Raw genomic sequence first — 19,939 nt, forward strand, 5'->3', positions numbered from 1 at the left:
ACTCTCAGTTCTTTTTTCAAGTTTTATTCAGAAAGCATGAAATATATTTAAATATCGGTCAGTATTCTATTATTACTAAGAGTGTACAGATCACGAGAAAACAGAGAAGTTGCAATGTATGTTGTAATTTCATATCTAACTTATCTTTTCCACAATTACTACAGCAAAGAAACTTTTTATTGCAAAGTAGCTACATCTTGAAGAAAGGAAATTTTGGTATTTCATTTACATAGCTAGTTACTTCTGTTCATGAGATACTTGAGATTTTCTGTAACCACTAATTTTGTCTTAATTGTGTTAATTACTTTCAAGCAATTAAATCTTCTTTCGCAAAATTAGACTTTATGTTGATCTGTTTGTCCAATTGTCCATTTCCCACTCTTCATTTGAGTATGAAAATTTGGAGAAAAGTTCATTGGGTACTTTGTAGGGAGTCTTTGTTTTTTGCTTCACACGAACATTTTTCCAAGAAATAGCTTCAGAATTCCCCTCTTTCGACATGTGCTATTATTTTTCTGTATATATTAGCTTAAAAGATCACATTTAATAATCATAGGACTTTCTACATGTAGGTAACAATATAAGAAAGAGAATTTACTTACTTACGAAGCCAGCCAACTTTCGAACATTGGTAACTGACAGTTTTCCACTTGACAGCAAGTAATCACAAAGGTAACCAACTGAGACAGCTAATATCATTCGACATACATGAGGGAGACCAGAGAAAAAGCCAACCTAAAGAAAAAAAATATGCACTTAGATAACATCAGCATGTATATCAAGTTTGTATCAAAGATTATGATGTAATACAGTAGCCAGTCTCCTAGAAGTTTGCGAAATCATTTGGTTAAATCACAAAACAAAGAATCACACACAAATGGGAAAAATGAATGAACTATTAATGTCTCTTGTGTTGTATGATCAAACTAAAATATTTAACACAATGACTGTAATATCTGAAATATCTTCACTGCTAAAAACTGATGCCGTTGCAATTAAATGAACAATTAACATTAAGGAAAGTTTGAAAAGAGAACATTCAAATAGTTATTACTGTTTGAATTAAACTTTATAAATTCAAGGTGTTGATGTTACAGTGTGAAGTTAAGCTTTTCACAAGACAGTGCAAGAATTTCGTTTGAAGTCCTCTTAACATTCTTTTAATGATTACAGCAGTGTTCATAAAGTTATAAAACAATTTCCTCTTTTACTCAGTTCAGCTCTATTGAGTCACATTTGGTTAAGCACTTCTACATTACCAAAATTCAAAATAAACTTTCCTGTCATATTTATGACAAAAGCAAAATGTGTTAACACATTTTTGTACTCATTTTCTCATAAGGAGACACTGAGTGCAACAGAGCATGGAAAAAATAAATGAATGAACGTCTTGGATCCAAAATAAGCTGAACATATTATACAACTTTCATCAGTATGAAAGTGCAAGATCTTACTTTTAGCTCAGTGAAGAATGTGTAGAAATGTTTTGAAATGTTAATACAGTGTGCCAGAAAAATATCTTAATTCAGACACATAAGTCTCACCTAAATTATCCAACTGCAATAGTTGAGTTTGCACAGCAGAACTAAAAATAAAAGCCAGCTTCCTGAGTTCAAGTTCTGCAGACAGTTTAAAATTACCAAAAATATTTTATGATTGTTGTTGTTGCTGTGGTTTTCAGTCCTGACACTGGTTTGATGCAGCTCTCCATGCCAACCTATCCCGTGCAAGATCCTTCATCTCCCAGTACCTACTGCAACCTACATCCTTCTGAATCTGCTTAGTGTACTCATCTCTTGGTCTCCCTCTACGATTTTTACCCTTCACGCTGCCCTCCAACGCTAAATTTGTGATCCCTTGATGCCTCAGGACATGTCCTACCAACCCATCCCTTCTTCTAGTCAAGTTGTGCCACAAACTTCTCTTCTCCCCAATCCTATTCAATACCTCCTCATTAGTTACGTGATCTTCCCACCTAATCTTCAGCATTGTTCTGTAGCACCACATTTCGAAAGCTTCTATTCTCTTCTTGTCCAAACTATTTATCGTCCATGTTTCACATCCATACATGGCTACACTCTATACAAATACTTTCAGAAACGGCTTCCTGACACTTAAATCAATACTCGGTGTTAACAATTTGCTTTTCTTCATAAACGCTTTCCTTGCCATTGTCAGTCTACATTTTATATCCTCTCTACTTCGACCATCATCAGCTATTTTGCTCCTCAAATAGCAAAACTCCTTTACTACTTTAAGTGTCTCATTTCCTAATCTAATTCCCTCAGCATCACCCGACTTAATTCGACTACATTCCATTATCCTCGTTTTGCTTTTGTTGATGTTCGTCTTATATCCTCCTTTCAGGACACTGTCCATTCCGTTCAACTGCTCTTCCAAATCCCTTGCTGTCTCTGACAGAATTACAATGTCATCGGCGAACCTCAAAGTTTTTATTTCTTCTCCCTGGATTTTAATACCTACTCCGAATTTTTCTTTTGTTTCCTTTACTGCTTGCTCAATATAGAGATTGAATAACATCGGGGAGAGGCTACAACCCTGTCTCACTCCCTTCCCAACCACTGCTTCCCTTTCATGCCCCTCGACTCTTATAATTGCCATCTGGTTTCTGTACAAATTGTAAATAGCCTTTCGCTCCCTGTATTTTACCCCTGCCACCTTTAGAATTTGAAAGAGAGTATTCCAGTAAACATTGTCAAAAGCTTTCTCTAAGTCTACAAATGCTAGAAACGTAGGTTTGCCTTTCCTTAATCTTCTTCTAAGATAAGCCGTAAGGTCAGTATAGCCTCGCCTCACATTTTCCAACATTTCCACGAAATCCAAACTGATCTTCCTCGAGGTCGGCTTCTACCAGTTTTTCCATTCGTCTGTAAATAATTCGCGTTATTTTTATGATATGTATAACAAATAACAGGCTTCATTTCACTTAAAACCTGGCAGTGAAGTAAATTCATCATCTGCCAAGTCACATGGGAGGGAGTAACCACGAAGTAGCAATGGTAAGTTTAAGCTTCAAATCAGTGTGACAAAGAACTTAGAGAGATTAATTGCAACAGCATTGCCTGCCAATGGCAAGTGACCATTTTGGATCCTGATCTATAACAGTTAGCCTGTCAGAAATTTTCACTACTCATTTGGCTCATATGGTTGATAATAATTCATTAACTATGTAAACAGTTGGTTACTTTGCAGAGAAACATAATAAATTTCAGTTTTTCATAGGCATAACATCAAATGAAGACGGTATAAAGCTTATAGAATTACCTTCTGCACACTCCATCCATGAACATTGCGGAAATATGTAGGTGCTTGTGTCAAAATAGTGAACATTCCCCATATACATCCCCACTGAGGCAATATAGTCACAAAAAGTGGCCAGTTTGTAAGAATTTTAAACCATGGAATAGGAAGCTGCAACAGAAATTTGTTTAGTTGCATTTTATCTGCGAGGAAGAATTATTAGATTACATATTAATCATGGCTTATAACAAAACAGCATCATTACTGGTTGAAACTTGTTGGTCTTTAATTAAATGATTCCATGGCCTATCAAATACATAAATAAGTACGCTAACAGTCCACACAAATCACGATTATATAAGGAAAATTTTGGATGATTATATAAGGAAAATTTTGGGTAAGTTCTGAAAATTTACAAACCGACTTTCTGTCATGTTGATTCCGAATTTAAACTTCCCCACCTCGGATTTTCCTCAGAAATGCATAGAAAAGATTAAAAAAGAAATATGATATCTAAAAATTTGCTCACAAATTGAAAAGATGCAATTTTATAGTAAAATCGTTTTACATTAAATCAAACAATGCTCAATAGTCCATGATTTTGATCCTTACCATTTTTTGAAATTTTTTCATTGCAGCATTCTGCTATAAACATTCATGAGAATTTCAGTAATTGTTGACTCATTGCTTGATATTGTGGAATAGTTTTTCTTGTTTCCTCTCACTTTTGCAGAATATAAAATATTTCTTGCCTTGCTACTGAACTGCCACTTTCAATGGTTTATTGGTTTCTCCATCACTATTAAAAATTTACTGAAATATATTACTGTCTTGGAATATATTAGTAGATGATATCTGCCAAGTTTTATGACCACATTTAAAAATTTGAGATTTTAATGTTGACTTTCCGTGATATCTTGGTCCTTCAGGTAGAATGGCTCATCCAATTGCACCCCAGTAATTTTTTGAGAATTCTTCTATTTTCCACTATATACAACAAAGGTCTGAAAATGATGTCACAGATATTACAAGGGCTGTTTAGCTTTCAAACGAAAAACATTTCATAAGGAATACTGTTGCCGAATTCGTCCAAAAATCGGTCTACCCACGGAACATCCGCCTGGCTTTTGATTGTATTATAATGTCACAAATTAAGCGTTAAAGTAATAAGAGCTTCTGAAAATTGATGAGAATTATGAATCTCTGTTGTACTAGCTGCAACTTATGCGACATCGTTATTTGCTCGAAAGGTATTAGTTGAGTAGAACCATAAGTACGGTATCCTTAATGTGTTGTATATTTTAATTTAGAACAATTACACTTCCTGTAATGATACAAACGTTATCCCCCATCGTATGTAGTGTTTTGCACATCAAGCAACTGACCATATGTGAAGTAACTTCCAAGAATCGTAATGTTTGTCAATATGTAATAATAAACCTTACTGCATTCGCTCATAATACTTTGGGCAATAGGAGTCGACCTCTTCTTCATCTTAAACCTCATATTTTCTCTTCACCAAAACAGTATCAGTGGAAATGTGGAAAGCATCATGAAAAATCTTCCTGTAGAAAAGGGTCCTTTGGTGTGTTTTGTGCATTAGCGATAGCCTCTGACAAAGTTTACAGCGACCCTATGAAAAGTTCAGATGTGTTGCTGTTCGTCTAAGGATGATTTCTGCTGGTACCATGAATCTAGTACGATGTTCTAACTTGGTCTTTTGAAGCGTTCAACTTGTTTAGTGTTTGGATATCTCCTTATCCTTATGTCACTTCCAAACTTTCTAGGAAGCTGGGATTTTACAGTTTTTATGTCCAAAGGAAATTTATCTTCAGTCTTGTCCAGCAGATCATTAACAGCATATTGGTAGTCCTCACAAATATTTTCAAAATAAGAAAAAAAAATCTACGCAACCACCTCAGTTTCATTCTTAAAAGAACTAGTTCTTTTCTCTCTTCACCATGGCCAAGTAGAAAGTTATTTAATGTATAAAAAAACAGATTGCTCATCTGCTGCTGTGAAGTGTGGAACAAGTGTAATATATTGTGGTATGTCTCATCCATAATCATCATCACGTTTTTAGCTAGTTTCTGTATATCCCCCCCCCCCTTTTATTTTCTGTGCATTGTACACAAAATTGCATTTAGCCCTGAGAAGTCGGTTTAGATCAATCAGGAACATCTATGTGATGATCTGTCCACATGGAAAATAGTTAGGCGGGTATAGATGAACGTAACTGTTTGGTCTGGTCGCTTTGTGGAACTCTTTTTACAAGAGACAACCAACTTGTCACTGACAAGTTCAGTGGACAAAATATTTGTTTCCGTCCGTAAAAGAGCACATTGGTCGATTCCAATCAGTATTGATGATATAGCACTGGTACCCAGTAGTCACGTGATCCCCACCACCTCATTACACCTTGGCAATGATTTGATGTGTATGTGCCAGTCTATGTAATCTTATAGTCTATGGAATCAGCCCAGTAAGATTGGCCAACAAGTGTACATGACAGAGTGGAAGAAAGAAGATATCTTATTTGGACATGCCCAAGCCCACATCTTGACTGAAACTGTATACTTTGTAGGCATAACAATGCCTACTCTATTAATTGATCAAACCAGCGCACTATAAATGCTCATTTTTAATATAGAGCTCGATACATAGGTCTTGGGAATGACAATATTTGTAATTACTGTGACCTCTCCAACATTCTTAATTTCATTGTTTTAGCACATCGCAGATGCAATTAGTCTTAAAGGTCATAGCGCTTGGTACCATAATATTATTACTTTATATAAATTTATAATTTCTGGGATATTTTAAAACCACTATGTATATGAGGGTTGGAACTTAAATAGTGGAAACTATTTATTCACAACCGATACAAAAGAGTTACATGTTTGCACCTATTACTGTCCTTCGAAGTAGTCACCAGTGTTGAGTAAAACCCGTTGCCAGTGATGTGGAAGGCGTAGTATACCGTTAACAGAGCCTGTTCAGTTGATGGTGCCATTGGAGCGGTCTAAAGTTATGATGATTCTCGCGTACGACTGTGTTGGTGTTATCCTAACGCATTACGTTCCTCCACGGCAGACCGTCAATGCATAGTATTACTGTTTGTCTATGAAGCATCACCTGCAACCAGCTTTGCGATAGATGCGGCGACACTTTCTACGCAACCCACCCATCATTTTGCACCAAAATGCGCCGGCGCTTACAGAGCAAGCTGTGGCTGCTCTGTTCGGTCGATGGGACTGGGAAGTACTGTACCATCCACCATACTCCCCTGACTTAAGTCCTTATGACTTTGATTTGATTCCGGACATAAAGAAACCACTTAGTGGCATTCGCTTCAGAACTATTCCAGAGATTCGACATGCAGTAGGCTGGTCCACTCACACCATCAACACAGCAGGCTCTGCTAACGGTATACTACGCCTTCCACATCGCTGGCAACGGGTTCTACACAACGCTGGTGACTACGATGAAGGACAGTAACAGGTGCAAACATGTAACTCTTTTGTATCGGTTGTGAATAGATGTTTGCCACTATTTAAGTTCCAAACCTCGTATACATATGTAGTTTTGAATCGCCTCGGTTCCGAGAGTTCCGGAAACTGTACAGAAGATTGGAAAAGAGATTAACATAAACATCATTTCCACCCTTTTTATTGCTCATTAAAATCACACATTGCTTGTTACACCACCATACAGCGAGACCTTCAGAGGTGGCGGTCCAGATCGCTGTACACACCGGTACCTCTAATACCCAGTAGCACGTCCTCTTGCATTGATGCATCCATGTATTTGTCGTGGCATACTATCCACAAATTCGTCAGGGTACTGTTGGTCAAGACTGTCCCACTCCTCAACGGCGATTCGGTGTAGATCTCGGAGAGTGGTTGGTGGGTCACGTCGTCCACGACGTCCTGTGGCTGCACAAATTCATTATTCAACATGGTGGCATTGCTGTCAATGTTCCTCCGAGCCATAATCCATAGGTAGCGGTCATCCACTGCAGTAGTAGCCCTTGGGCGGCCTGAGCGAGGCATGTCATCGACAGTTCCTGTCTCTCTGTATCTCCTCCTCGTCTGTACAACATCGCTTTGGTTCACTCCGGGACGCCTGGACACTTCCCTTGTTGAGAGCCCTTCCTGGCACAAAGTAACAATGCGGATGCGATCGAACCTCAGTATTGACCGTCTAGGCATGGTTGAACTACAGACAACACGAGCCGTGTACTTTCTTCCTGGTGGAATGACTGGAATTGATCGGCTGTCGGACCCCCTCCGTCAAACAGGCGCTGCTCGTGCATGGTTGTTTACATCTTTGGAAAGGTTTTGTGACATCTTTGGACAGTCAAAGGGACTGTGTCTGTGATACAATGTCAGCAGTCAACGTCTATCTTCAGGAGTGGGAACTGGGGTAATGCAAAACTTTTTTGTCCATAATAAATTGTTCACCTTTTGCACGAGATAAATTCTCTCGAGCTTCCAGCAGCATCAAGTGGTTTGCAATCGACACCTTTTCGTCCAAGTCTTCTTGGCCTTTGACAAGTGGCGACTGTCTTTTGGTTGCTGCTACTATCCTCACAACGCCGCGCTGCCTTCCGTGACGTCGCTATCTAAGGTAATGCTTTCGTTGCGAGCCCTCCACGCCCGCTTCAACCTTCCGATGGCCAGGTCCCAAGCCGCGCTTAGCTGTAGGCCGCCGTCTTTATTGAGGGTGTTGCTACAATCATTTACGTCGATCGCTTCTTTTATTACGCTATCCTGGAAACTATGAGTCCATGTAATAAAAGATATCTCTTTGAATGTAATACGAAGTCCGTTTTCTAGAGCGTGCTCTGCTACCGCTGATTCTTCAAGGTACTGAAGACGCAAGCATCTCTCTTATTCTACACAGCGGTGTTCAATAGCGTGTACAGTCTGTCCGACATAAAACTGTCCACACTAACACTATATTTTACTATCCCTGGCGTTACATCGCCTTTCACAGGGCTCATGAGTTGTCGAATTTTTGTATGACGCCTGAAGACCGAATCGATAAAGGCAAAAGTACAATTTATGGAATTAAGTTACTTATACCTTACATAAATCATAAAACGCTCCTGGAATCATCTGTGATTTATAAAAAAGCGTTCGACTGTGTGAACCACTCTCTATTATAATGCAAAAACAGAAAATTACGGTCTGTGCCTTACAGTGGTGTAAGTCATATTTGACAAAGAGACAGCAAAGGGTAGTCATAATGTCAGACAAAGGAAAATACTCCTCTAAATGGAGAACTATCTCACAGGGAGTAACACAGGAATCAATTCTAGGCTCAGTAGTTTTTCTTTCCCACACAAATGGCTTACTCATAAACATAAATCATCATTCAGTTTTATTCACTGATGACACATCAGTATTGATAGAAAAAAATGCAGAAGAAATTCCCAAAAATGTCACAAAAACTCTAGAAAATCTAGATGTGTGGTTCCATCTAAATGGCCTAAAATCTAATATTTCAAAAATATAGCTGATGCAGTTGAAGACAAAAGAGTCAAAAATAAATGACACTCATATTGAGCATGGAAATCCGGAACTAAAGGAAGAAGAATGTGTCAAATTCTTAGGAATGTAGTTGGACAGAAATCTGTCATGGTCCTCACATATACACAATTTAAAAAATAAACTGAGCAGCCTGGCATTTTCTATGTCGATCTTAACCAGTTCACTGCCATAGACACGGAAAAGGTAATGCATCATAGCTACTTTGAGTCAATAGCGAAATATGGCATTGTATTATGGGGAAATGCTAGCAATTTGACAAAAATATTAACTTCACAGAAGTAAATTATGAGAAACATGTGTAATGCAAATCCAAGAGAATCGTATCAGCCAATATTAAGAGACCTAAATATGCTAAGCGTTCCCTCACTTAATTTATATGAAATAATTGTTTTCACAAGTAATAATTCAGAATAATTTGCTCCAAATAACTTCCGGCACAGATGTGAAACTAGAAACAAAGAAAGTTTTGTGCTTCCTACACAAAGGCTCAATCTTTTCTCGCAGACTCCACGATATTTGGGGATGAAAATATACGATAAGTTATGAAAGACAAATTTTCAAAATACAAACTGATTCAGTAAAAAGAAAATTATATTGCATTTGGTACAAAAAAGCTATTAATCTATTGATGAAATTTTTCATGATGATCTTACCATTTGAGCAGGATAAAAATTAATAGTTTATATATTCAGATATTTCATAGTTCTAGTAAATGTTGTATTCCATGTATAACCTAGTATATTTATAGGCTTGACGAGTCTTCTGTACAATAAATCAATGATTTGACATGTATGTAAGAAACAATAAAATTCTAAGTCTGATTCTGATTCGTGACTAGTAGCAGATGAGTTATTTTTAAACAAACCCATTGGTTTCACAGTCGCAGGCTTTCACAAACTTTTTCTCATTGGTTTCACAGTCGCAGGCTTTCACAAGCCTTTTCTAATGGCTTAGTTTAAAATATAGTTTTATTATTGTATCTCGTCAATACAAAGAAATGCGCATTTTATGCTAAGAACATTGCTGTAATAACAACAGAATTATGTGGCCTAAGACTTCACTCTACATGGTGAGTACCAATCAATTTTGTGTGTGTTTTTAGTCTAAAAGAGATGCACCCCTCTCCATGATGGTGGTGCGTGTATTTTAACAGAAATATAATATCACCTTTCTACATTCAGCATTGCTGGTACCTAAAGATTCTGCACTGCAGTTATCAGCACAAAATGGTTCATTTACATGGTGAAAGTATGTAATGTTTCTATTATCGGATGCATGGATAACATCCATGTGTGAGTAACCAAGTGATGTTGAGGAATTAGTCAAAGGTAATTTATGGTTTCACAGTGTCTCACTTGCTACTACAAATGTTGAATATTAATGCAATACTGGCAGTGTTCTTAGATTCTACTAATGACAACAAAAATATACTTTAGCACCCGTTAAGTGAATTTCAGGAAGAAAGTAACAGTCTTTCTCGTAGCAGTTGAATTTCAGCTTGACAGTACCTTTTAATAAAGGAACTTACGTATCTATTCATCAACTCTATCACAATGTCTTTTAGTACACCGGCAGAAAGCATAATTTCAAAATTCTGTACGAAGTAGCTTTAATATTTCGTCTTATTTAAGTCGTGTTTGATGCAGGAGAGAAAATATTAGCTTTCAAATGAGCCTTCACAACTCAGCATCCAACACATCACACAAGAACGTTGAAACTGTACTTTTCGGAATGTGGTATATATTGGAGAGATGACAGGTAACTGCCAGATATCAAATATCAAAGTGTCACTTGTAATTTCATTCGAGTAATTACTGCCTCTCTAATGTGTGTATCGGATTTTTTTTAAATAGAGCTTGATACTCATTTCAACAGGTACGCGAAATTTACTCTTATTATTCGAAAGTAGATTTCAAACTAATTTTAGTTTATGGGTGGTACTACATTTATATGTGTTTGATCCCCTGTGTTATTTCTGTCAAAATCCACTTCCATATCCCACACTCGTGATTTCTCTTCTACTTACTGGACACTTGGCTGCATTATAATTCTATAACCCGAATGACAACACCTGTATTGGTCCGAATAACTTCAGTTCACACCGTAATGGAAATGGTACCACAAGAATTGTGACAGAAGAACATGGAAACAGCAGTACACATCACCAATACCTTATAATCCATTACGTCACTTGCTGTGACATCGCTTTAGTTACATGTAGAAACTCCCTTAGTTGTTCATAACCTGTGTAAGGTAACCTGGGTTTGATATCTAAATTTTTCATAGTATGAGATTGAAGTGTGAGAAGTTTATCATATTATTCATACGCTCGCACCTGAGGAAGCTTTGACTCTTGAATGTAAGACGTACTGTAGGTCAAAATGTCTACATGCTAAACCCGAATTTTGTTTGACTTGCTCAATAATTGTTTTGTTAAAAATGTAATAGACTGTAGCTTTATTAGTTTTAATTTATTCAAATTCCTAAAACAAGCAATAGGGTGAGTAGCCTTCCGCATGGGGAGTGCCATGTGCAAAGAGCACGAACAAAAGCGTAGGTGTGAAAGACGTGGGAGAGTCGTTATGGCATAAGCACGTGCGTGAACAACGCTGGTGAGATCCGTCTGGCGAAAATTTTATGTTTCTTTTCTAACGTGCTGGCGTCAAGACAGAAGGTAGGTGGGTTGGATGACAGGAAAAATCGTCTCCAGAACGCAGATAGTCGGAGTGCAAGAATTCCCGACCACCTTGATGGCAATGTGGGGAGCGCCTAACTAGGGCAATAATAACGTCGAAATACACTAAGATGCACATGTAACAATGGTCACTAGTACGAAGATCTGAAGACATTATGCAGTCGCCAGTCCATCACAACTACGGCATCTCAACTTGTAAACACAAAAGGTAAGGCGGAAAACTGTTTAAGAACTTTCAGAAAGGTTCAGAAAACCGCCTGTCAGTAATATCAGTTTGTGAGCACATTAGCAACAAAACAAGCCGTTGAAATTCTTGTAAAGTTGTTTTATCTTACACAGCATAACTCTCTTCTAAAGTAAATTCAGTTTAAGTATCAGCATAAACACCCAAATGGAATATAAGCACAGTATAAAGACAAGATCCTGTCTTTTAAAAACAGTTATATTACGATGTCATATCTCTTTCAGAGCAACTTCAGTAGTGAAAAGACAAGGAAATTATATTCCAATTACTGAAAAAAGTAATTGAAAATAATTATTGAAAGTTAACATCAATTCAGTTCATTCATGGACATAACAATAACGTTGCATCGGTAGCACGTACGCAACGAATAATAAAAGTTCCGTTCACTTTTTCATCTCTTATCTGAGTACAGATAGAAACAAAATTTCATTCATGCAAGTAAATTTTCCGTAGGACAAGTGAGTAAAGTCGTCCAAGGTTTCCTAAAATTAATTTCAAGTTAAAATTTCAATACGTTCATGTTTCGTTCAGAAACGTAGAACAAAAATTGCTCTTTCAGAGTTGGCGACCGATCTTAGTAGAATTAGCTAACTTTTTTACAGGAGACAATATATGGTAAGTGATCAGTGGTCTCGTTGGAGCTGACTGATACTGTCTGCCGTTACGACCTCTAATCGGAATCCAAAACGGACAGAAGAGTCCGTAAGGTACATAGTGTAACTGTGTACGAAAAGTAAGATAGAGTTCTACGTAGCATAGAACCCCCAATCAACATTGTACCTCGGTGGTCAAGTTCGTTTCACCATATATTTTGTGCCTGATTCAAATTAAATATTTTCATTCGGAACACGTGTCAAACAAGTATACTATTTATTATCTAATAGTATTAGATTAAGTGGGAATAGTGTGTGCAGTACTTCGCTGTGGCTAAACTGGGGGGAAGTGACAGCGAAATACGAAGTAGAACGCAAAGAACAAGGCTCGCAGCCTGCGCTTTTATGAAAGAGAGCAGGGGATGTCGATCAAGGCAGCAAAAAATTGCTGAACGATCAGATGAATAAGTAGTATTTGCCTGCCGATTCTAACCAAATAAAAAAATTCGATCATTCGTCGATGCAAACAACAAACACAGTCCACAGATGAGAGTAGGGGTAAGGAGAGCCACTTGTATTTGACATTACAGGGGCTGAAATATTTAATTACATTGGAGACGAAAGAGATGTCAAAGTAACAACACACGAGCAACGTAATTTAGGTTTGTCGTTAAGGGTGCAACTTTTTAGACTCCATTCCAGTCACATAACAAATAATAATATCAATAAAAGTAAATTATTTTCCCATTGCAACACAGAAGAAAATCAGTACAAGTAGGGCCATTGCACCTGACACTAAAATATAAATTACAATTATGCAGACACCTTTTTGCACAATGCAAAAATTATAATTTGGAAAAATTTCGAGGATCAGCAAAGTCGAACGTAGACGCAAAATTAAAGAAGTGATCTGAAGTGGGAAGAGGTATTCTGGCTTCAGTTTTCAAGAATTAAAACGAATATCTCGTATGGAGAAAGTACGGCAGCTAACGGAATCGGCAATGACTGCCGAAACAGACGAGCACAAGATTTTTTACTTTATGTATTTTCTATGGATTCTTACGGTACAAAAACAGTGTGTGTGTGTGTGTGTGTGTGTGTGTGTGTGTGTGAGCGCGTGCGTGTGTGTGTGTGTTTGTGTGTGTGTGTGTGTGTGTGTGTGTGTGTGTGTGTGTGTGAGTGAGTGTGACGTAACATTTTTGTGATGTTTCAAACTATTGGTAATCTAAAAAAAAAAAAAATGATGGAATCAAACTAGTTTGAGTCAAGAGACCGGGGAAGGGAACAATTGGGAACTAACAGAAAAAGATGTCGAGGTAAATTTGAAATATTTCATTAAAAAAACTGAACAAAAAAATAACCTGCATAAAAAAGTAAAAGACTATCTGTGCAGTGAACTAAGTAGTACATTGGAAGAAAGCCAAAACTATTTCTGTACTAAACTGGGTGGACAAATTAAAGAACATTCAAAGGCACGGAAAATAAGTGGTACCACTGATAAAATGCGAAATTAACTGCGTACTGCTATTCCAAACAACAACATTCAGACTGGACAAATAACATTCAAAATACGCGAACTAACAAATATCAACCAATCAAGCGATCAAACTGATTGAGTTTTAAGAAACGAACAAAGTAATGTGGTTGCCATGGAAAACATCTATGTAGCTGATGCATTTCTTGATGGTGACAATGTAATTAACTCATGTTATGACTGAACAGAACTCACTGTTTTAAGTGATGTAGATCTCAGTGATGACAAGATAAAACACTTTATGGTCGTAAGAGATCAGTATTTAACTAAACAAAATGAAGACATTTTATTTGAGACCACAAAAGTTAATAAACTTCCATTAAGTTATGTTCAACTTACACAAGTTAATCCTAGTATTTGCTAACTACCAACTGTTGTCTACTCAGGGCTGAAACAGTCACATGATAAGGTACATTCAGTCGGCGAAAATTAACAAAATTTTATTACTAGCGCAGAAAACATTGAATCACAAGATATACTTAATGCAGTTATTCCATGGAGTGACTATACATAGAAACAGAGGTCGTTGAAAATGCAACTGAACTGTCAAAAGTAGACGATTTTTCAACAGAATATAATGAAACATGTAAGACCTGTTGGATGTGGTGGGGAGTGGAAGTTGTTTTGAAAAAGGCATGGATCTCTAAGAACTATATCTATGTTGGAATGTCCATCAAACTTTTGTGAAGTTAGAACTTGACTGTGGTAGGGGGTTCAGGTATAAAAAATGGGTTGTACTACAAATTTAAAAGAAGGGATGACACTGCAAATGCTTTTAAGCTGTGTGAAACGTCAAATGCAAATGAAAAACTACAAAATTTAGAACTGCTAGCAATATTAAGAAAAGAAGTTACAGTAGTATACGAAAGTACTCTGATGTGCCCACTGTTGTTTTGTTACGATCTATTGTAAAAGACGATCTACACATATTTTAAAACAAACATGTTATTTCATTTGCAGTGCGCTGTATGTTTATATGTGTTCTCTGCCAGTTATGCGTCCAGGATTGCTGATCCACTGTGACAGAAAGTGAGAGCACCATCTAAAAAACAAGACAGGCGGCAAGATCGTTTGTAACACTGAGAAACTGCGAGTACTGAATTTTTTTCCGTGTTCGGGATTGCGAAGAGGATTTGTAAGTGATATCACGAAATCAGTGTAAAAAGTGCAGATGAGACTGAATTCAACAAAAATTAGCGGTAAAGTTTTCTTGCTGCACAATACAGGTACTGTACACAAGTAAACGATCAAGCACGTCGGACTAGCGAAAACTCTAACTGTTAAATAGAGATGATTACTGCCACTGGTCGCACAGAATTAAGGGAATTCTCGTGAGCTGGCATGCGGTCGACCTGGCATGGGAACTACACATATAGTGGACGAACGAAAAGCAAATGAAAAGGTGACGGGAATTCTGCTAACAAATGTAGATGATAAATCATCTGATGATATACAAGATTGGAAAAGAAATATGGCACACGTTGAAAAAATTTCATGCACAATGATTTATGGGACGGAATGCTTGCATTAGAGAAATATGAGAACATCGAAAAGAAAGCGAACGAATCGATGTTAGACTACCTTGCGAGGCGCAACGCATTGTTGTTCAAAATAGGCTCCGGCATATAAATACACTAACCACAACTTTTTTTTCTATAATTGGCATGAAAACAGCTAATGTTTTTGTTTTCGTGTGTGCTGATAACGAAAATGTAAACGAAGATGCAAGATTAGCTCTCGTTTTGATGGTACAACTTTACGTTATTGTCTATATAAGCTTTTTCATGTATTTACCTTGGTATTAGTCCTCAGAGAAAGGTCACCGAAGGCACCGCTTTGCCTAGGGTTTTTAGTTTTCTGCTAATGATTCCCGGATTAGTGTTGAGCAGTAATCGGCTAACATCGATGCACTTCACTTTCCCTGGTATCTCATTTTCCGAAATTTGCTGGTGGTATCGTTCTACTTGTTCGTCAGTTACAGCAGCACAGCTCTTCGGAAAAAAGTCTAAGTGGGAATCTAGGAAATATTGCTTGAATGGCATGTTGCACGCCAGTCTTTTGCAGCAGTACAGAATATTTGCCACATGATTCATATAATTTTCTGCCCACTTATTTCCTAGAAAGATTGTTGACAGTCGAACAAAGGCATAACAAGCTGATTTCTCGTTACCTGTCAGAATAACGAAGCAATGCTCATATTTATACTACAGTTTGCATATCTGAGGACCTACGAAAATCCCCTCTTTCATTTTCACCCCACTAAGAAGTGCAAATCTCGCGTGCAAATAGAGAAATGCTTCCCCAGTTTTTTCCATGATCTTAACGAAGTTTTTCATTACTCCCTGTTCGATATGAAGAGCAGGGAGCATTATGTTCTTGTATTTGACAAGTGTTTCGTGCGTAGCGTTGTGAGATCCTGGTTCAAGTGATTGACGCTTAGGCCAATCTCTCTTTTTTTTAACGAAGTGCTTTGGCACAGAAAGCAACAGAATATGCTGTAGCCTTGTTGTAACCCAAGTAATATGCCCATGACTTTCAGATCCCCGGAAACCTGCCATTTAAACTTGTCATAGTTAAATCACAATAACAACTGTTTTGTGTTATCACATGTTTCTTTCACGAAAGGTCCATAACCAATCGGAGTGGATGGTAACACGTTGCCGTTGTGCAGTAGCACGTACTTGAGCCTTACTTTGGAGGAGTCGATGAACAACCTCCTGTGATCTCTTTTACAGTCAATATCCGTAGCATGTTCCTGTGCATCACTACAGAATATCAAGTTCTTCTTTAGGAAAATGGAAAGAATGTCATATGGCGGTTACGAATTGCAGTCGCATTTACCGTCTTATTAACAGAATTCCACTGTTGTAGTCTTGACGCGAATCTCTCACTGGTCATCAACTTTACTCTGTGTTATTTCGTGAATCTCTGTACAGTCATCGGTACGCACAAACTCAGATCTTTCGAAGAAATGGGTTCTGAAGGTGATGGTGCAGCATTAGTTTCACTACCGCCTTGTCACTATCATAACCAGGTGAGCCAGGAACGATCACGCTGTCTTCGTGAGGCACTGGTCGTATGGCCGAAAGTATGTTAGAATATGTCAAGGAAGACTTTTCCTCTTGGAAATACCGTGTGTTAATGGAGTTGTCATAAAAAATTGGCTCCAAGCACTATGGGACTTAACATCTGAGGTCATCAGTCCTCTGCACTTAGAACTACACAAACGTATGTAACCTAAGGGCATCACACACATCCATGCCCGAGGCAGGATTCGAAGCTGCGATTTAGGAGCAGCGCGGTTCCGGACTGAAGCGCCTAGAACCGCTTGGCTACAGCGGCCGGCAGTTGCCATACAAAAGAAACAATCATTCATATGGTTTGATGGCTCTCGCCAGATCATGGCTATAGCAAAATCCGTGGAAGATCTTTTACGATTCAACCAAGAATGAAGAAAATGGTTCAAATGGCTCTGAGCACTACGGGTCTTAACATCTGAGGTCATCAGTCCCCTAGAACTTAGAACTACTTAAACCTAACTAACCTAAGGCCATCACACACATCCATGCCCGAGGCAGGATTCGAACCTGCGATCGTAGCGGTCGCGCGGTTCCTGACTGAAGCGCTTAGGACCGCCCAAGACTGAACACCAGGGACACAAGATACGCAACGTACATGAGGAGACTAGGGCTTGTCCTGGACCCCGATTTCATAGCAAAAGTACAGTCTGTAAGTATTCCTAATGAAGACCTCATTGGCTTCCTTTGCGATTTCATTCTAACCGTCCGCAAATGTACCAAAAATTGTCAGCACCGTTTACGCATTTGCAAGGCATATTAGAAAAACGATGACCACACGCGTTTATCTACACTTCTGTAACATGTTCTTCCAGCACACGAACAGAGCACAGCTTGCAACAGACTGAAACCACGCTGAAATTGAAACATGTTCCACTCGTCCCTTCCCCTTCCCTTTGTTGCTACGAGCCTGGACTGAAAATGGCGTCAAAATACATGTACACGCAGCTTTTGTCGCCTGGAACTTCATCACTCTGTCTGTTACCAGCGGGATTTCGAAGAATACAAAGGAAGGGATTGACCATGAATGCTAATAAAATACACTTATAATTAAATGAATGCCTCTTCAAATTGGAAAAGAGAGCTAATTCGTGTTTTTGGAAATTTGTGGTAAGTTCCTACGGTACCAAACTGCTTAGGTCATCGGTCCTTAGGCTTACACACTACTTAATCTTACTTAAATTAACTTACGCTAAGAACAACACACACGCCGATGCCCGAAGGAGGACTCGAACCTCCGGCAAGGGGGAGCCGCGTGAACCGTTTCAAGGCCCCCAAGACCGCGCGGCTACTTCGTGTGGCTCGAGTTTTTCATTGTCTTTTTCGTTATCAGCGAGGTCGATACAGTTAACAAACATTTATTTCATTCCAGTTGCATTTTCATTGTTGGCTAGTGTTATCAGAGAAGCGAGCAGCTCTGCTTACCCTGATGTGCAGAATCTTTTGCAAGAAGCAGTGGCGGATACAAATACGGGGGGGGGGGGGGGGGGGGGGGGGCGCTCCCGACCACTTGAGGGGCCGCCCGCATTGTCACCATTCAGCCCGCACGCTATTCGTTCGTTTCTATCGTCAGTCGACTCGACTGAGTCGACTTATCGAGTAGTTGAACTTTACGATGTACCACGCACGTCCGTGTCATCCTATTTTATACGTTTATGTCTGGCACATAGATAGCTAACATATACGTACGAGAAAAGTCGCTGCCATTCAAGTCATCTCGATACGTTATTCTGTCTGCCATTTGTTCGAGCAAAGTCACGAATATTCTGTTTCCTTGTACAGAGAACCTTCGATACGTAGCGTTATAAATACGGACTATTGGCCGAATAGGAAGCTAGTTTACATTCAGAAGCAGAGACTCGTAACAATATTTTTACTAATAACGTAGCAATAGTTTTCCATACCTAACTCGTAATACGAGTTAGATATGGGAAACTATTGATGCGTATATCTCCGATAATACTGACTTTCGAGTAGATTCCTAATTCCTAAAAACGCATTGTTACTATATAGCCCCTCTGTCGAATGTGCCACAAAGGAACAGAATCGACAATAACAGTTCCACACACATACATTGCCTGATGACGTCATCATGACGCATTGGAAAAGAACTGTTTTTATTCCAGCACTGGACCGTATTCCGACTGACATAAGAGAGCGTTTTGCTGAGGAAAATATTTATCATTTAAAATTCAACATACTTTTGCCTTCACAACCACTGAAACATGACGGTAACGATATGGCACATAAACAGAATCAGTGCTTAACTGAACTACCGTTCTTTGAAGAAGAATCACTCTTTTGTGATTAAAAAGAGACTAATGGGAGGGATTCTTCAATGCAAGCAAACGAGAATAAACGCCCTTAATGGTCGTGATTCTATTATTCAAGCGTTGTCTATTTGTCCTTGATCTGACTATCCTACTTTGCACACGCTGTACATAATTTGTGCTTGTCTACCTGAGCCGGCCGGAGTGGCCGAGCGGTTCTAGGCGCTACAGTCTGGAACTGCGCTACCGCTGCGGTCACAGGTTCGAATCCTGCCTCGGGTATGGATGTGTGTGATGTCCTTAGGTTAGTTAGGTTTAAGTAGTTCTAAGTTCTAGGGGACTGATGACCTCAGCAGTTAAGTTCCATAGTGCTCAGAGCCATTTGAACCATTTTTTTTTTTTGTCGACCTGCATCCATACTACAGTAGAAAGAAGTTTTTCAACACTGCGGCGTAAAAAGACATGACTTGAGGTCCACAATGAAGGAGAATCGACTTAGCTCTGTTGAACACTCACCCTGACATTGATCGTCCTATTGACGATGTAATTAACGAATTTGACAGGAAGAATGGGCGCATAGAATTCATCTTTTAAGGAAGAGAACCACAATCGTAACTTTTATTTATATCATAAGATTGCATTGTCTTGTATATGTGTATAATCAGTTAAAATAAAACTATCTTAAACTTTGCATGTGACTTGATTATGTG

General features: G+C 38.5%; 1 protein-coding gene across 1 annotated transcript in view; it reads right to left on the reverse strand.

Annotated features, from left to right (window-relative positions):
* The window catches only part of LOC124596168 (sialin-like), a 146,549-nt gene that overhangs the window by 26,582 nt on the left and 100,028 nt on the right, over window positions 1-19,939 (reverse strand). The window contains exons 6-7 of the mRNA XM_047135206.1: window positions 3,286-3,432; window positions 603-735 (exon numbers count right to left, since the gene is read on the reverse strand). Of these exons, the coding sequence (XP_046991162.1) occupies window positions 603-735; window positions 3,286-3,432 (280 nt within the window). The remainder of the gene's footprint in view (window positions 1-602; window positions 736-3,285; window positions 3,433-19,939) is intronic.

The sequence above is a fragment of the Schistocerca americana genome, chromosome 2 (genome assembly GCF_021461395.2).
Source record: "Schistocerca americana isolate TAMUIC-IGC-003095 chromosome 2, iqSchAmer2.1, whole genome shotgun sequence".
Lineage (NCBI taxonomy): Eukaryota > Metazoa > Arthropoda > Insecta > Orthoptera > Acrididae > Schistocerca > Schistocerca americana.